The 20,373-nt window shown below is 41.9% G+C and overlaps 1 protein-coding gene across 1 annotated transcript in view; it reads left to right on the top strand.

Moving 5' to 3' along the window:
* Positions 1-20,373, top strand: part of NEK11 (NIMA related kinase 11) — a gene marked incomplete at its 5' end in the record, with an annotated part of 142,270 nt that overhangs the window by 19,889 nt on the left and 102,008 nt on the right. Inside the window, 2 exons of the mRNA XM_018568112.1 lie at positions 8,525-8,643; positions 13,492-13,556. Of these exons, the coding sequence (XP_018423614.1) occupies positions 8,525-8,643; positions 13,492-13,556 (184 nt within the window). The remainder of the gene's footprint in view (positions 1-8,524; positions 8,644-13,491; positions 13,557-20,373) is intronic.

The raw sequence follows: 20,373 nt of genomic DNA, 5'->3' as shown, positions 1-20,373 counted from the left end.
AGGGAGACGATAGCTCTGGCATCCGGGTTATCATGTATAATTTGGGTATGTGTGTATAATCTTCTAAGATTAATGTCCGTAGACTTTTGGGGAATAAATCCGGTTTGGTCTGGGGCAACAACACTGGCAATAACCCTGGACAGTCTAGTGGCAATAATTTGTGTAAGTATCTTAAGATCCATGTTAAGGAGCGAAATAGGTCTATAGGATGTGGGTCCTTATTTGGTATGGCCAGTAGAACTAGGTGCGCGTCATACATGGACTGAGGGAGCAGGGGCGTCCCGAGGCTGGATGACACCCAGAGCGGTAACTGAGTGTCACCCCGCCGAAACGTCACTGCGCATGCGTGTGACGTCACCATGCGTGTGCGTGATGACATCATCGCGCACGCGCTGCAGTATTCTGATACCTGCCGGCGGCCATCTTGGTGATGGACGCCGGCAGAGAGAGGAGGGGATAGTCACCTGGCGGGATAAGGTATGCCGCCGGGTCCCCTCCTCTCTCCTGATACTGCCGGGCGTTCGGTCCATGACCGAGCGCCCGACTTTTCAGAGGGGGGTGACACCAAAATGACTGTGAGTCATTTTGGTGTCACCCCTCCAATGGTGTCACCCGGGTGCGGGCCGCACCCCCTTTGTGACGCCACTGTGAGGGAGGACCGCTGCACTCCAACAGGCCTTGTATAAACTTATTAGTCTGGGCACTATATCTTCAGCGTATTGTTTGTACCATTCCGCCGGAAACCCATCTGGGCCCGGAGATTTGTTGTTAGGGAAGGAATCTATAGCCCCCAAGACCTCTTGCTCCGTGAAGGCACCCTCCAAAAACTCTCGGCCAGGCTGGCTCAGCTGTGGCATGTCGACAGAGCCTAAAAGTGTATCCAGGAGAGCGACATCATACTCGGGCAGCTCTTTGTATAGGGTCTCGTAGAAGGTGACAAACTCTTGGAGGACATCACCCAGATCAGTTTTCAATGAACCATCTGAGGTTCGGATACAGGGGATCACGGTCTGGGACCTCTGACCTGCTACCAGCATCGCCAGAAGTTTCCCATTTTTGTCACCTTCTCGTACAGTGCCTCCCTCTGCCTAGTAATGATCACCTGGGTTACAGATTCATGGTGGAGTAAAAGCTCTCTGCGGACCCCTAGCAATTCCTGAAGCGTGTCCGGGGACGGAGCCATCGCATGAGCAGCAGCGGATTCGGCCTCCCTAGTATGAAGCTGAGAGAGGTCGAACTGAGCAACCGACTTAGCATGCTTAATCACAGATATGTATTCCCCTCTAGTGGTTGCCTTAAATGCCTCCCAAACAACAATCTCAGCAGCTGCATTTTGATTTATGGACCAGAAGGTAGACAGGTGAGGCCGCAGCGATGCTTCCACCGGATCATTAGACAGCCAGTCCTCTATTACCCAAAAGACGGACAGATAGCGGCAAGTGGTCGGAGAGACCCCGGGCAGATATGTGGAGTCTAGGACCTGGGCCAGTAGTGCGTCATTCGCGAACGCCAGGTCTAACCGAGAAGAAGAACTGGAATCATGTGATATGTAGGAATAGGCTCTGGCATTCGGATGCTTCCAGCGCCAAATCTCAGTGAGGCCCGCTGTCTCCGCCCAGTCCCTCAATGAGGTATTAACCGTCCTGTGGGGGTTGGACGCATCTAAGGAATAATCAAGTATGTTGTTGAAGTCCCCCGCCACCAGTATCCTGGAGGGGGAGTATGGGGCCAATTTCTCTAAAATGGCATACAGCACTGTTCCCTGGAAGGGGGGTGGAATATACACATTTACCAATGCAAAGGACTGCGACTGGTGTTCCAGCAGCACTACCACATATCTACCAACAGGGTCAGTTATCACATGGTTAATCACACATGGAAAATTCTTGTGCAGTAAAATAGTCACCCCTCTTGAATAAGAGGAGTAGGTGGCATGAAACGCTCTCCCCATCCACTGCAAAGCAATGCCAAAACCTTACTTCCCAACAGGTGGGTTTCCTGCAAAAAAACAACATGAGGGTTATGAGATTGAAGAAACCGAAGGACCAATGCCCTTTTAAATCTAGAGTTCAGTCCTCTGACATTCCACGAGACAATTTGTACATCAGCTGCCATCAAAGTGTGGAAAAACAAGTACCGCTGAGAGTCTTGGAGAATGTTGTGCACATTTGAAAGCATCCAGGTCCAGGGAAAGTCCCAATCGAGGCCATGGCGTATAACATTTAACTTCCCATTAAACACCCTGCCAGCCCACATAACAACAAACTAGTGGAGCAGCTTGAAATCCCAAAACTTGAAAAACTAGGTAGAATATCACTCAATACTCAGAGGTAATGCAGTCTTGAAAAGTGCAAAAAGTGATTAACTGAGGATATACATTACCGTACCCCTCCTGCAGCTCCCTATGGGAGTACGTACATCCTCGGCCATATGTCCCAGTAGTCCTTGCGGCCGTACAGGTAGTAACAGTAAAGGTAAAGGGTTCCGGAGCACCCGGCGGTGCGTAGGGTCATAACAGAAGATGACAACAGCCCATTAGAAAAAAGGATATTCCAGACTCTGGTGTCATGGCACTGTATCGAGCCAGTCTGAGGCCGCAGCTGGGTCCTCAAATAATTTCATTGATCAGGCAAACTGCACTCTCAATCTGCTAGAATAGGGCATGCCGTATTTCAGTCCCTTGTCCCATAGCCGGCGAAGGACATCTATGAAGGATCGTCGTTTTCTCTGTAAATCCGGTGAGAAGTCAGGGAACAGCATAATTGTGGCATTCTTAAAGCGGAGTTCCGACTCTCTCTTCCGAGCAGTCGTCAGAATCAGATCTCTATCCCTGAAGTTAAGGAGACAAACCAAGAAGGGTCTGGGATGTGAGCCCAGGGGCTTTTGGCCTAGGGGAAAGCGATGTGCACGCTCCACCACGTAGGCCAGAGAGACCGATTGTAAATCCAGGAGCTCCTTGAAAAATGCCTCCGCAAATGATGTAGGATCCGAGCCTTCAGCCCCCCTAGGAAGGCCCACGACCCTCATGTTATTGCGCCTCAGGCGATTTTCCACATCCTCTGACCTTGCAGTCTGCTGCGTCACCGCATGCTGCAGGCTGCGAATGTTCTCCCGTAATGTCTTCCAGGGTCCCCACCCGGGTCTCCACTTCCGTCACCCGGCCCCGGATTTTATCCAAATCCTGCCGGATTAGGCCGCGCTCAGTAGCCAGAGCGTCCGTCCTGGCAATTAGGGTGGTCTTACTGGCCTCTATGGCTGCCAGGATTGCATCTGTGGCACCCGGGGGCTCTGTGCCCTTAGGAGGAGAGGGGCTGCTGTGACTTTCCTGTCCCGAGGCCTGCTCCATGTCGTTCCACCCGGCCGTCTGAGTTCTGGTGCTGGTGAGGGAGAGTGAGCGTGCAGCCAAGATGGCGCCGGCACGTGTGACAGGAGAAGGGCCCAAAGGCTCACCGCTCACTCTGGCCCGCGTCGATCTCCGGTTTGTTCGCATGGGGGGGGGGATGTCCACTGTCACCGGAGTCCCTGCCCGGAGAAGGTGAGTACGGAACCACAGATGGCACCGCTGGAGATCAGGATGGCTGAACGGATGAGAGGAGCTGCAGCTAAGCACATCCGTTCAGTCTCACATCCCGGCCACTCCCCCTTGCTCTAAAATATTGTTGAACAGGCTTATACAGTATATGTCCAATCAAATATTCGTTAATACTCAGATACTACTTTCAAGACCCAAAAGGCAACTTGTAGATTTTACATAAAACAAGGAATCTCACTCATGTACGATATATATAGCTATGCCGTTTAGCAGTGGATGGCCATTTTAAGCAAAAATACTTTCTTCTAAAACACAATATGAGTCATGTTCTATTCTACAATTCATGAATCATACATGGGTGAGATTTCTAGTTTTTATGCAAAGCAATGACTTAGAAACAAGTCATAGAGCCAGGACCATGTATCTGAAGGCTCAGAAACTGCAAAGCCCTGAATTACATTTTTCCAATTATGGGACCATGCCATCATAAAGTATAAGAGCCAGTTCACACAATAGTGTTGAACTAAATGAGAGGGTTCCATGCCTTCAGCGCACACTCTTGCACAGTACTGCATGCTAGATGTGCTGGTGCATTGAGTTGCTTTTCATTCTTAAGGGCACTTCAACACACCTCCGGGCAGGCATGCATTTCATCACATCTCGCGATACAGCAATAACATGTGTTGTGTTGCTGCGTGTTAAAAAAGTAATGCATGCACTACTTTTTATAACTGCACTGCAACACATGACACCACTAGCCAGGAGGTGATCTGGGGTGCAATTGAGAATGAATGGCAATACAACAAACCAGCGTACCTACCATATTGTAGGGAAATGCATTGACCCTGCACATATAGCACAATGCTATTGTCACGATCTGGGATCAGGCTCAGAGTCCAGTAGCTGAAACAGAAGGCAAATTTGTGGTCTAACAGGCCGGGTTTGGTACACAAGCAGACAGTAGTAGTATAGGAGAAGGCAGAAGCATAGTCAGCGAACAAGCCGAGGTCAGTAGCCAAAGGTATCAGGTATGAAGCAGAACTTGATGAGCGTAGTCGGTGAATCAGCAGCCAAAGGTCGGTACACAGGTAGCAGTATGAGCAGATTGTATCACAGAGGGAGCAGGAAGCAAGATATTGGCAGGAGCACAATAATCTGGCAAACAGGAAGTGCAGAGGCATGGTTTAAATAGGAAGTTCAAAGGAGGAGCAAGGAGTTCAGAATTCAGCAGAAACAAGGTTTAACTGAGGATTACACAGGAGATCAGGCAAGGAGCTATCCAAGGTTCTAAGGTGCCATCTACAACATAGGCCCTGGGTTCAGATCCGGTTCCTGACAGCTATGGTGTGAAAAGCTGAAAACTCCAGCCAGAAATATAAATGTATATTTGTAATTTAGATCTCATACCTTCATTATTCTGTACTCTCTTTTTTTAATTATTGCAGCAGTCTTTGGATATTTTCTTTCTCATCTTTTCCTTTCCAGGTATTACTCATCCTGCTTTCCTGTTCATAAGTCCAGCAGCTGCTATGCCCTCTCCTCCCCAGTGGCCACCAGTTGTGTCAATGTCCCTCTGTAGTTTTCTTCTATGAGCAGGACATAATTAGGTTTTGGCTTGATGCAGTGGAAGGACCCGAGCTGATCAGACTCCCAACCTATCGCGCTCATCAATGGCTGCAATAGCTGATTGACAGCAATGTGGGACAGCAATTGGGACAGCAATCATTGGAGCAAGCCTAAGACAATTCCCGCAATTCCATCCACTGGTGTTTATAATGTCTTAATGCAACATGGGATTTTAGGTTTGGCCGCCTCCCTGATCCCTCTTCCTATACAATGAAAACAGCAGGTTATCCATGGACGAATAATATATATTCTTTGTTCAACCCTCAGGTTGAAAAAAGAAAATATAACAGCGTATATTTAGCCAGCTATAGTCTTCAAAGCTGTGATAAGATAAACCATACAACTAAGAGGGTCACACTAGCCTGTCTGCTAAAACACCTGCCTGTGCCATGTTGGGGAGGTTTCCTTTTATCCCCGAGAAATCTCTACTAAGTTTGAAGGATTCATCCACTTAGGCTGTTGACACCTGAAACAGGATTCCGCATTGGAAGATGTAGGCTCATCTCTTTTTCTGGCGACATCTCTAAACCTATTACATTCTGTCTCAGTGACAATGGTCAACAGGACAAACAAAGGGTGAATCTCCATAGCAATTACACAAACAACAATAAAACTAGACATGGGTTCTTATCCTTCCCTACTCTATACTAGACATGTGCACTGGCAAAAAATGTGTTTAGTTTTTTTTCGTCATGATTTGGATTTTGTGTTATTTCGTTTTTTGGGATTCGGGTGTGAAAGTCAATTCGGAATTCGGACGAAATTCGTTAGCGAGAGTTCGTTCAAACGTTCGTTTCGTTTTCGCTTCTTACTTGTTTCATTTGTTCGTTGCAGCAAAGTGACATTTGAGGGGGAAAATTTTTTTTTCTCTGTCACTTTGCTGCAACGAACGAACCGAATAAGAAACTAAAACGAAAAAACGAATGTTCGAACGAACTACCACTAACAAATTTCAGAAACGGAAATTCGGATTCGTTTGCATTTGTTATATCTGGAATTCGGATACATCCGAATGTCCGAATTTTGTTTCGGAATGAAACTAATCGCACATGTCTACTCTATACATTATTAAAACTTTTTTTTTAAAGTTGGTGCTTTACATGCACTTTAACCTCAGTATAGAACAACTAAATATTATTATATATCTCAACTGTATATATATATATATTTATATATATATATTGTGCCAATGCTCTGTTGTACTCCCCAACACAGCAGCTTTTGACCAATGCCACTGAGGTTTTAATTCATCCATATGTATATTATAACCATTATAGATATAAAAAGGACATTTTTCAAAGCACAAAAATGTCCATATTGTGCTATATGCAGTCTGGGAATGAGAGAGAACATTTGCTGCCTGATTCCACCAGTGCCCTGGATTCCCATCTACCATGTTACCATGGCAACAGCAGTTCCATACTACTAGGACCAGAACATTGCATTGTTATTAAAGAAATTAATTGCTTTTTGAGTAATGTTTTACTTGTGTGAAATAGTGTTCTCAACGTGGTCCCAGGTTCACGACTAATTAAAAGGTACTACAGTTAGTGAAACCATTTTGCTTGATTGCCTTGACCCAGAATCAGGGGGCTAGTAATGCTTAGCAAATCAGAAACTCAAAGAGTACAGAACATATTGCATTTTAGTATTTGGAGCTTGCAAAGGGCTTGTCTCCCAAAAGAGATTGTCTCCCAACCTCCATGTAACAGTGATGGGTGCCTGAGCAACCAAACATGAAACGCCAGACCTCTCACATGGTAGCTAGAGAATTAAGTAAGTCACAAGCTCCACATATCTGAAAATACCAAATATTTCACTTTGCTAAATGAGGCCAAACAGAGTAAAAGGAAATAAAGTAAGGGCACACCTTCCCTTGTGCACAGTTGTTTTGAGCCACCTTTGAAGTGTTGTGAACTGTTGATATTAACTCTCTAATTTCATATTGCTGATATTAATAGCATACCCATTATTATTATTATTATTATTATTATTATTATTATTATTATTATTATGTGATAGTTAAAGTCCTAGAAGTTGCACAGCACTATACAGACCTACAGTATACATTCAACAAATTAATTTTAGATGATCCCTAAGGGCCTGTTCACACGACGTCCGTATTCTGTGCTGACCTGATCCGTACGCTCCTGCACGAAATATGCATCCCAATGTATCCCTATGTGTTTTATGGGCTACAGTTCTCACGTGCGCATTCCGTTCCGTTCCTGACTGAAAAAATACTGCATGTCATATTTTGTCCGGTCAGGAAACGCACGAACGCTCCAAAAATACAACAAAAACAAAACGCAATGCAGCTAAGCAAAAAAAAAGTTTTATTCTTGCTCCACTTTTTATGATGTCATCATCGTTGGACTTCCTGGTTGTGGTGGAGCATCAGAGGGAAAACCAGTAGTCATGACTAACATGGTCCTGGACATTGAGCGATTCATCGGATTGATGGAGCATGCGCCAATGCTCCACGAACCCGGCCACACACAGTTTAAAAATGTGCATCATAAAAATAAAAAGTGGATAGAAATAGCATCAGAGCTGTATGATGAATACTCAGTGTACAGTAGTGCCCAGAAGAAAGAATGTGGTGAGTGATTACACATATCTTGTATGTTGACTAACTGTATGCTGGCCATGTTATCCACATGTTATAACAGCCCCACGTCTTCATAAAAAAAAAAGAACTGTCAGCATCCGGACCGAAAACGCGTCAAATACGCAAGGCATGAGTAGCGCCGCGTCTGCAGATCTGCGCCTGATCCGGACCTGATCAGGACCTGAAAATCATGTGAACAGGCCCTAAAAGCATATAAGACTTGGCATGTGAGCACATGTCAATTGATGTGATTGGGCTGAGATAGAATTCGTATAGAAGGGTCTCGATCAACTTAGGAGACATACTCTCTCCAGTATTGTCATTTATGGCTAGTTGCAGTGAGGTAGGCCTTGGCAGCCAGTCATATTGTAGCCTATATGGATCTATTGTAAAATTTCCATTAAAAAGGGGCCTGCGAGCCTCTGTTTTTTGAACTGCTTGATGCTTGTTCCCAGCTGTAGTTGTTATTATTAAACCTGGTAAGTGATTCTTCTGTCTGTTCCGATACCTTGCTATTCTACTTCAGAAGTAAACCTGTTGCTATGCCTGCCATGGGCAAAGTACACACTTGCTTTAAAAGCATATGTTTATAAAGCATAATTTTTTTTTAAATGTAGATAGTAATTGCTTTATAGGAATGAATAGCAGCTGAATGTATTGTTTGGACCACTGCTACTTATATTTTATCTTTGAGTGTGAGGAGGGGAAGTTTGTGTACATTGCTATGTATTATTTCTTTATGCTTTGTTCTTCAGGGTCGAGATCTGGATTGTAAGGTACAAGAATACAAGAAAAATGGTGACATGATTCCTGAAAGTCAAGTGACAGAATGGTTCATCCAGCTGCTGCTTGCTGTAAATTACATGCATGAAAGGTATTGTTATTTTTCATTAATATAAACTTTTTTACAACCAACATACATCAGAGCAATTATTCTGTCCATATGTGCTACAAATATAGAAGCAATGTCACAACTGGCCACTGCTCTGTGTGATCATTCACAATGAGAATATCTATCACTAAAGAAACCCTGTAATCTTTAGAAAAAAATAAAGAAAAAGCTGTATGGAAAACAAGTCTTTTAATACTTATCTGTGCTACTGCCTATTCCGCCATTCTCTTCTGCATTGAAAAATGCCTGAAGAATTTTCAGCACTTCCAGGTCAACACAGGGCCATGCCTTCCATTAAGGGCCAGTTGAGGTGGCACCTATGGGGGCACTGTGGGGAGCAGCACAGAGGCTAAAGTGTCCATAGGACACTGTGTCTGCTGAGACTGGAGTTTCCATGGAATACTCCATCCTTAGTGCAGTCAGTAACATTGAGCCTTGTATAATCACAGACTTAGCATCACTGAGTTCCCAGCCTGGCCGCTGTGCCTGTCACACAGGCAAGTGCAGTAGCCAACACTCAGCCTCACTGAGTAGAGCTTCTGGCTGCTGTGCTTACCTATGTGACAGGTGCAGCGGTCTGAAGCTCTGCTCATTGACACTGCATTTTTATCAGGTTCAGTGATAAAGGCATCCATTTTTGCTGTGAGGGAGGAGGTGGCAAAATCATATGTCTCTGTCGGCAATTAAGCTAGGCATGCTCCATAGTCATCAGGTACAGATACAGTATAACAAAGTGCTTTTAATTGTATATTTAATAGACCAAATGGAATCAAATAAGAGAAGTTAATTGTTAGCGTTTACATACCTTTTGCATGTAAAAAAAAATATGTGAACGGATCCTTTTGTTTAGAAAATTATGGTAAAGTACAAAAAAGAACAAGTTAAAATATCTCATATGGCCCATTGAACTGTCACTATATAATAACCTCTACATAATCTCTACACAATGTATTCAGTCTGATATTCTATACCATATTATTGTAATCTCTCTGCTCACCGAGTGCATGATAACGGTGAAAGAACGTGACCTATCATTATACACAGACAACTGTAGATTGAAACCTGGCTTTTACGGTGTGCTTGCATTCATAGACTTGTTACTGTCTCTGAAAGGCAGCAGCTGCTGATCAGCCAAACCAGTGTTGTCAACCTCATTGTCACTGATGCTTCTGCTTTGTATCTATAAACATGTTATTCAAGGCCTGCACTGTGCAGAGAATTGGACCTTGGGTGGAAAGAGCTTGGGTGGAAAAAATATCAGAATGTTCATAAATAGGCCTAGAAGACAAGTATGGATTACATAGTAACATAGTTGTTCAGATTCATTACATGTCCATCGAGTTCAACCAAATCACAAAAATAAATAATTTAAAAACGTCAGAACCCTAATCCCATAATTGGTCCAGAGGAACGCTAACAACTCTTATAAGCCTAGCTCAGTTTGCTGCAATAGGTGAGAAAATTCCTTCTTGATTCCCTCAGCAATCAGATAATCCCTGGATCAGCAGTCTATTGTGTTATTAACTTTAAATATTAATACCCAATTGTTAAAAACAAATCCAGCATATTTTGAAACACTCTAGTCTATAGAGTAGGATCCTGTGACTTAATAATGTCTTTTGGTAAAAACAGTCATGGTAGATGACTTGGCTCTTTTCCCTCTACTTTCATATACTATCATCGCTCCTTCCTTACCATCACTTAACTTCCCATTGCAATAGAGCACCAGGTTATTTGGGGACTATACCTTTATCAGTAGAGATACAGTATAATTCCTTCTGTCCTGACCCTGGTTGTACCTTTGGTGTTTTGCCATGTTTCTGCATACAATGCAAACACTCTGGTACCATCTTTAAAGTTCTGAAACATATTTAATTTGTAATTATGTTATAGCTAATAATTATGTTTTTAACCCTCCTTAAATATTTTTTTGTCATTCTTTTTGAAAGACCAAGGTAGTATTTCAGAAAAAGAGAATTTACAAACAGAAAAAGACAATACAATCAAAAGATTACTTTAAAGTGATTCTTTAAAGTAATGAGTAACAATATGTTAGTGGACTAAGGAGCTGAAAATACATGGTCCCTAAGGATTTTGTTTTTTAAGTGAAACTCAAGTTTTGTTTCAGAAAAAACCATCCTTTAACAATGCCCACACTGTAATCACATGACCATTCTTGGGGTTATAATAAGAAAAGCTGCAGCCTTGGCATCCCTTTACATGTGCAGGGTTGATTGAGAATATCCCAAATTAAGACACTTCAGTGAAACTTTGCCTGTGCCTATAAGGTAGACTTCGTGGAAAAACATGATGGGGTGGTGGAACTGGAATATTTTGTCAGTTTTCAGAAAATAATAGGTATTTGCAAATTTAAATGGTGAGGTACATTTAGCTTCTTCAAGACCTTGGACTTGGACCAAGAAAACTTCATCTAAATACCATGTGCAAACATCATATGCCCCGTGCTTCCTCCCTTGCTGTGACCCACCAGTCAAAATCCACAGGACAAGCTTTTGGTTTAACGGCTAGTGTTTGGTCTGTTTCTCCAGAACACAGACAGCAGCTCTTGTGTGAATAATGCCTGCAGAGAGTATTTGTAGGTGTCAGTATTTATATAAGGTAACACAATAATTACAATGTATTTTAATTAGTACCTTTACATGTAGATTAAAATGGTGTGTTTTAATCTGCCAATTATATCAGTTACAGAAATCTCAAGTGAAAATGTTTATGAGTTTCAGAGCATGGATCATTCATCATTTAAGCCCTTACTGGGCTATTTTATTCTATCATGTCCTCCAGGCAATATTAAAAAAAAAAAAACAACTGCGGCTTTTCACCGTACTGCAGTACTTACCTTTAATCTGGAACTTTTCCCCATGGTACTTCTTCTGTCCTCAGTCTTCCTGGGCAAAATGACCCAGGGCATCACTCAATCAGGAAGACTTCAGGAAAGATTGTGAATGCAGGAGGTCATGGCCCCACACCCTGAGCAGAGATTCATGCACTCACAATGTATTGATGCAGAGAGCAGTGCTGATGCCAGCATGTCAGAGCTGCTCTCTGCATCCTTCAGGGCTACCCATTGTCAGCAGAGCTCAGAGGAGGAAGAGGATCCCGCGAGTCACGCGACCAGAATGGAGACATCCACATAGGGTAAGTAAGAAAAAAAGCATGAAATACTGCCAGTAGATGCTTCTTTTTTTTGAGGATGGGAACAGAGTAGGAGTGACAGCGAGCTGCACGAGTGCCAAGGATGTAGCAGACACTTGTGCCAGGTAGAAAGTCCAGAATCTGGAACAGAGGCATGTCAAGCAGAGCCGAGGTCAAGCCTGGCGGGCAGCAGGGTGTTTGAAGCAGAAGACAGGAGCGAGATCCAAACAGAAGCCAAGGGTCAAATGCAGCCGAGCAGCGAAGTACAAAACAGAAGGCAGAAGGAAGTCCAATGAACAGGCCAAGGTGAGGAGGCAGGCAGCAATCAAGAATGGTCAGAGACAATCTGGGTCAAACACAGTTAGCAAGGCAGGAGCAAGGAACACAGAGAACTAGCTGAAGATCATCCAGCAACTAAGGATATGGCAGGCTGGTTAATATAGGCCAATCCATTAGCAGCATATGTGTAATTTCCTGTGTGTCTTACGTGCACACGTTTTCGTGCGGAAGTTCGCTGTGCGCGCACGCGTACTAGCGCCCGTTTTCCAGTTACTCGGAAACCGGGGCCATGCGCATGCACAGAGATGCTTGGTGCCTTACAGGGGGGTTGCACAAGTAGCCTGGAGTTGAGCTCTAAATGTTGTACCTGATGAGAAGTATATAGGAAATAAACAGTAGTTCCTTAGTACTCTTCTTACAGACATTGCTGTAGTGCTCACCCTTGCATTCCCTTTTGTCAGTAACCTGATGATCTTGGAACACATCTGATTGTAATGCTGGTACACCCTCTTGTCACCCAAAGTGCATTGCATTATGGCAACCTAATAATTTTAAATGCAGCCCAATCTCAGTGCAGTTTTGGGAGTGCAGTGCATGGTAGTATGTTATTGCTTTAGTGCATTGGGGTGCCATTCAACACAATAATGTGTGGATTGTTCATGTACCAAAGGTAGCCATCCTTAAAGATAAATTGCTGGTTTTAGCACAGATGCAGTAAGCTGGATTGCTCTTTAAGAGATCAGTTGATTGAAGGAAAGGTCTAACGTTATGAATGGTAAAGTCTTGAGTTAAAGAATTTAGATAACTTATTGCAGAGATATATGAAACCATTTAGTTCATTGCATTTGCTAAAAAATGGGAAACCATTCTAGCAAAATGTAACAATGTAAAAAGTTTACACTAACAAAAAGTTGTGTTGTTGCCTATTATATTTGACATTGGGTAGACATTTGTTTGGGATTAGTTTTACTCTTGAGATTTAGAAGGACTAGTTTGTATAATTTTCCATCACATTTATCCTCTCATGTATGGTTAAATATATATGGATTATACTACTCAGTTCCGCCACTCAACTATATCATGCAATGGGAACTCGCTGGATTATTGATGCTTTAATTAACAGTGTCTTAAGATTTTTTTAGTTATTACAAACAAATGGCTGTTATTTATCCTTTTTCTTCTTCTGTATGTTGGTTGTCAGTTTAATTACATATATTTCCATCCTATTCATTTTGTTTCCATCTTTTTTATTATGATGATCTCCTTGGCCTAATTATAGCTTGACAGATTTCCTGGCATTAGATCATGTGTACTTTCAGTGTAGACAAATAGAGTGAGTAGAGCAGATTTGTGATTCGTGTGTTTATTTTTATTTGATCCTTTTATTTGTCTTTCTAGGAGAATACTTCACAGAGATTTAAAAGCAAAGAACATTTTTTTGAAGAACAATCTGCTTAAAATTGGTAAGACTTAGTGACCCTTATAAATGATGTGGAAATTATTTGATTATTTATGTGTTTACATAATTAATGTGTGTTGTTCTGGGTCATGTTTCAGTTTCATAAATCATAGTTAGATTTGTTGCTGCTGTGTTTGGCTCTTTTGTTACTGTTTTCCTGATTACCTTACTGTTGCTTAAAGGAAATGCATAAGGTTTTATATATTTTCTTTATATGAGAAAATATACTTATTATTTGTAATACATTTACTATTATGATCCATTTGATTATGATTTTGTTATCATTAATCTGGAAAATATGAAAAAAATGAAGTATGTATATCAGACATGTGCAGCCACAAAAAAAATTGTTTCGTTTAGTTTCGGATTTTATTTATTTCGAAATCGGATCCTGTATGTTTCGGATTCGGATCGGATTCGTAATTCGGACGTATTTCCGAAATTTGGGGTTTTGCACGAACGGACGAATGTTCGTACGCACGTACGTAGCAGAATTGGCAAAGTTTACATTTCTGTATGCTGTGCTCTAGTCTTCACTATTAAAAGGACATTAAAATCCTTTTCTTCATTTTTTTTTATCCGTGTAAACGTTGACGGTGCATGCACAGGAACATGAAGTAATGTTTTGTTTTTATCTTCACATGCTATGAAATCCTCTTTTTGTAGTCATTATCGTAAATTTATAATTCCGTTTCCATTAGGACGAAATTCGTACTGAACCCGAAAGTCCGAATCCGCACATATCTAATGTATATATCAAATTTTACCTACCAAGCCAGCAAGTGGCAAACTCTAAGCTACTGTGCTAGCTTTATCCACATTTTAAAAAACATTTTCATGCTGTAAAATAGCAGGAAAGATCAGATTACACTGTTGAATGACTAACACGACTCCTCACTGTTTTTATCTGTTTAGTCAGTAATGCAGAGGCTGCCAGAAAGTATGCACAAAGTAGGAAACCCTGTTATTATTGACCAATTGACTATTGGTAAAATAAATGTTTTGTTTCAATAATTAGAAAAATATCAGTTATAATCAGTATAAAAAAATCAGAAAAATAATTAAAATAAAATTGACCAAAAACATTACACTTTCCATTTTAATTTCTGAGCTGCCAAAAACGTATTATGGATGTCATGGCTGTACCTAGTATGTAATACATCATGGCAATTAAAAGGTTAAAACAAGCGCACAGTTGCAGTAGCAGCTGCAAATTTGTTTTCATTTTAATTTGTGGTGTGGCCCTAAAATCTTGTGTGATTTAAATGATTAGAATGCACGTGTTCCCCTGCCTGGGCAGAACTTCCCATGATGTTGCCAACCTTATTATTTTGAAAAGCAAGCGGAAAGATTAGATAACTATGACTATTATGCCCTACAATCTCCTCTAGCGTTACATGGATTTGGATGCTCAGGTTCAATTTTAGTGTGCTGCTGGGAAGAAAGAGATCTGTAGCACACACGCAGTAGACATCGGTCATCTGCAGTATCACATGCAGGGTTTGTCAATTTACTAGTGACATTAAGCTAAAAACAAAAAGGGACACAAAGAAAAAATAAGTGAAATGTAAAAAAAATAGAAGAGCAAACACAAAAAAAATGTAAACACTTTTTCACACAAGCATAACACATATGTATACAAATAACCTTCTCATACAATATGCACAATTAAGACACAAAGATATCCTGTACAAAAGACCCCTGATTCACTATGAAGCTAAAGGATACAGCCGTAGCTTCGGCTGATCCTTCAGGACTCTTCGGCCATCGGTTCAGTTGAACCGAAGGGCTGCTGTACAGGCTATTCACAATAGCCTGTACAGCAGCCGAAGGCAGCTGAGCGGCTCAGCCGAGCCAAAGGCATATGCTTCTGCTCGACTGAGCCGAAGTGACAGCCGAAGCATGGAGAAAGGTCGGCCGAAGCCGACCGATCTCAATGCAAATGACAGCTGGGCGGAGCCAGCCGCAATCTCATGGCTGGCTCCTCCCAGTTATAATGACAGATCAGCATCCCCAAATGAGCTGGGGACGCTGGTATGTCATTAAACAACTGGGTGGAGCCAGCCGTGACGTCACAGCTGGTTCCGCCCAGTTGTTATTCATTGGCTGGGATTTGCTAGAAGTCTCTGGCTGGTGCCGGCCAATAGGAAACAGTTGGGTGTAGCTAGCTGTCACTGCTAGCTCCGCCCAATTGCTTTTCTTTTGCCGGAATCTTCGCTGGCGTTTTTTAAAATAATTTTTAATTTTCAATTTTTTTATGTTCTATAAACTATTTAAACATTTTTTTATTTTCCTACATTTAAAAAAAATTCAACTTTTTTTTCTTTATTAAGTTTACTTATTTTGTATTCTGCTCGGTACCTCGGAGGTACCGAGCAGAATAGCAGAGCGGCATTCAGCTATTCACTTATTGCCGTTTGGCCCCTATGAGAATAGGGGAGAACGACAGCTAGTGAGCTGCTGGAGCTCCGGCTCAGCCGATCCAGAGGTTGGATCAGCTGAGTCGAACTCCTTCTGCATGACCTTCCAGAACATGTTGGGCTGACCAAGCCAGAAGTGAATAGCTGAACAGCATTCAGCTCACTTCACTTCGGCTGGTTTATTCACTCGGCTGCCTTCGGCAGCTTTGTAAATAACCCTCTAGGTTTCCGTGCGTCTTGGTGAAGAATAAGAATACATTTAGGGTCACTGTTTAAGTATAACACAAGGGTCTAGCTATAAACAATGTGCAGAGCCATTTGCCAGCAAATCTCTATAAACATTCAATTTGTGAAAATGAAAAGAAAAAAATTATGTTTTTAGTAGATTTTCTTGTCAGGTCCAATGTAATAATCAGAAAATAACACATTAGGGCCACTGGATAGAGCTGAGGAGCATAGGAAAAAAATACTGATTTCCCATGCTCTTCAGCTTCCTTTAGTGGCCATTATGTGGTATTTTTGAATATTACATTCTAACTGAAAATAAAATTTACTAAAATGCATAGTACAAATGTTCACAGAGATTTGCCGGGCAAACGGCTCTGCAGATTATTTATAAATAGACCAAAGTGACCTGTCACTATATGTTTTTTAGTACAACTGATTTAAAATTGTCATTGTTTTACAAATCTTAAACTTGTATCTTTTTCTTGTTTCTATTTCCAAATATTATCTTGATACAGTTTTTTCTTACCTTGGCAGAATTGTATGAGATGATGCTGTGTGTGTATGTGCTAACAGTGAATTTAACATACTTTTTATTGAAAATAACATTTTGGTGAGGAATTGCACAACTGTAATGACACATACCAAATTATTGGGCCATCTTTTAATTCTGTGCCCTGAAAATATATGGTTTGAAGTATTTTTCTCAAACTTTTAAGTCTGTAACGTTCTTGAAAAATGGCTGGCCATCTGCAGTGCATTCGATCATGTGTACTTTCAAGGCCTTTGATTAAAATGGGCTTGTGCTAGGCAAACACATATTATTCTCTGATAATAAACTGGTTCCACTTTCCTAAAGCCAGCCAAGGCCATAATTAAAGGGAGACTGAAGAGACTTTTGGATATTGGAGCCAGGCTAAAGCTCACGCAAGATTGATCTGTTTTCTAGTACAGAGAATAACTTTGACTGTACAGCTGCCTTCTGCTTGTGTTCTGGAAGAAAAGCAAAGATTGGGGTTTGTTTCAAATAAAACACACAATAAAACTATTAGTCGATTTTCCAATACACTTGCATTAGCATGCAAAGACAGAATGCTGAATATTTATTGGAAGAAATAATGTCGTCCATTTTAAATATACATACTGTGATTTGGTAGGGTTTTTACACAGTGTAAACATACCATAGCAAGTCGGATCAGAATTGTAATCATTATTAAAATAGTGGTGAAATGTACAAACTATTATACTTTTGTGATGCACTAAGTGACCATTTACACCTCTTCTTTTAGGTGAATTGTAACACCTTAAAGTACATGCGGTTCTGTATCATTATTTTGAATAGTCCTGTTCTCATCTATGTATTTTAGTGCTCTTTTTACCTGAAAAAAAACCCTTTCTTGTTGTGCATGAAATTGCACTAAATATCATTAGTTATACCCACCCACTGAGAAAAGGCATACAGTGGCTTAGTGTTTAGCATGTCTGCCTTGCAGCTCGAGAAATCCCGGCCAGGACAATATCTGCATAGAGTTTACATGTTCTCCCTTTACTTGTGTGGATTTCCTCCGGGTACTCCGGTTTCCTCCCACATTTCAAAGATGTGCTGGAAGGCTAACTGGCTCCTGTCTTAAAGGGCCTAGTATGAATGTGCATATAAGATAAGGATCTTAGATTGTAAGCTCCTTGAGGGCAGGGACTGATGTGAATGTGCAATATGTTAAGCACTGTGAAAATTGTTAGCACTATATAACCACCTGTAATAATAATAATAATTAGGGATGCACCGATACCGGTTTTAAGGTATCGAGTACAAGTACCAATATTTTTTTTCGATACTCGCTGATACTGAATACCGATACTGCAAGTCCCATTAAGGAAGCCAGGCGGCGTGTAAAGATTCACCACCCGGCTTCTCGATTAGCATGGAAGCCATCTCCATGCTCCTTCGTCACAAAGTGACGAGGTAGTATGGAGCCCGCTTTCTGGCCAATCAGGAAGCCGGGTGCTGTGTAATGACTCATTACACTGCGCCTGGCTTCCTGATTGACCAGATGGCGATGAAGCATGAAGCCGGCTTAACGAGTCATTACACTGTGTAATAACTAGTCATTACACTGCGCCCGGATTCCTGATTGACCAGATGGCGAGGAAGCATGAAGCCGGCTTTCTGGCCAATCAGGAAGCCAGGGGGTGGATAATGACTCACGTCCAGCTTCCTGATTGGCAAGCTTCCCAACCAATCGGGAAGCTAGGCGGCGAGTCATTACATGTCGCCCGGCTTCCGGAAGCTCAGGTATCAGATGTAAGCATGGGAGCATTTGGGCGAGTATGAGTACTCGCCCAAATACTCGTCATCGCCACCGATACCGAAACTGGTATCAGTGCATCCCTAGTAACATTCCCATGCACAAATGTCTATGCGCCAAAGCGTGTTTGCTTGGAACTTTTAGCATAGGATTACATGCATATGTGCACGCGCATCTTCGAGCAGGGTTTTAGCTTGCAGGTAACTCTCTTACACAGATCAACAGGAAAAACAAATCCATGAATTCCAGTTGTTATAGTTACACGTCTCTCCAGTTTGTCTGTTGAGATGGGTGGCCATTAATCTGTTGGTTGGTTGCATGTCAGTCTCCCTTCTATTGGTTATTCATTGACTCTGTTAGCTCCTTACCTGTTTGGAGGTTACTATTGCCGTTTGATCCAGAGACACAACAGGAAGTGAGAGACAATCTCTCTAAATTAACAGGAAATCCCCTTATAGCCAGTTGTCACAGGAACTGGTGTCCCCTCTTGAAGATTTCCCTTCAAGTCCTCTTTTAAAGACAGCTGTAGAATTTTGGATTTCCTATCACATTTCAGCGACAATGATCACCTGGATAAATAGAAAGGGTTCATCTCCCAAGCGAGGACACTGACGGCAATTAACCTTCTATATACTCTATCCAAAACTAAATAAAAAAGTTTTGACTAGGGATACACTTTTAACTCTCTCCTTGGTAATCTCTAGCCTTTGCTTCTTGTGCGAGTGGCTTTCCTGTGTCTCCTAGTTTACTGTACCCTGTACTAAACCTTGGCTCTATCTATGCCTGACTCTGTCCCTTGCTATAGCCCTGTCTGAGTTATCACCTTAGCCTGCCCTGACTTCTCTTACCTATCTTGTTTTGTCTCCCCATTGAACAGCCAATTTACTCAGACCAAATCATTTGACCATTAAATTCCTTGAGTACTAGACACAATTGAAGTGTATCCAAAAGATAGCTACTATCAGTGCAACAGATTATCAGGAGACATGACTTCCTACAGGATCTTTCTCCATTTTTCTTTATCTTTGGCACAGCCCACCATCTCCTGATTCCTGTCTGCTTTGTCTCCTTATTGATTTTTTTCAGCCATAGTTACATATTTAGTCAGGTTGAAAAAAGACACAAGTCCATCGAGTTCAGCCTACAGAGATAAGAGAAAAAAAGAAAAAAGAAAAGAGAAGAAAAACCTAAAGCAGTACGCTATGCCCATAGTTACGCACCGTTGTGCGTTTTTTCACTTAGTTCTACTTCTTGGATTTTTTTTGCATACTTTTTACAATCAACTGTTTAAAGTCCAACTGAAAGCTCTTGTATTTACAGTCTAACCAAGTACCAAATCTAGTTATTACGTGATACTCAAGCCTCATAAAGTAAAAAAAGTCTTCCCTTCCCTGACTGATTCACATCCTACTTTATTTGTTTATCACGCGCTCTTCTTCCAGATACTGCATCTCACAGTGGGAGGGTTTCAGCAGCACAGCCAGTTCTACCAATTCAGAAAGCAGTGGGCAGGATTAGATGTAGCCAGGAGCTGATTGACAATCTACAGAAGGGGTAGGCAAACCCACCAGCTTTGGTGACACTACAGCTCCCATTATGCATCTTCCTCTAGGAATTTGTAGTTGCACCACAGCTGGAGGGTCGGAGTTTGCCTACCTCATATCTACAGGCTTGCAAATCAGAAGTGAGTAAACTGATAGCCACTGCCCCGTAACATGTTTCCATCCCACTGTAGTGCAAGTAGGCACAGCCTACATGAGAGTGGTAACTCTGCTCTGAGTTCAGGAGCAATGCAGGATGGTTGACATACCATCACAGGAAGGTGAAGTGCATACATACTTATAAATGCTGCAGCATATTTATATATATA

The sequence above is a fragment of the Nanorana parkeri genome, unplaced genomic scaffold, assembly GCF_000935625.1.
Source record: "Nanorana parkeri isolate BGI_ZX_2015 unplaced genomic scaffold, ASM93562v1 scaffold1139, whole genome shotgun sequence".
Lineage (NCBI taxonomy): Eukaryota > Metazoa > Chordata > Amphibia > Anura > Dicroglossidae > Nanorana > Nanorana parkeri.
The sequence above is the reverse complement of the archived record's forward strand: the minus strand, read 5'-3'. Positions and strand labels throughout refer to the sequence as shown.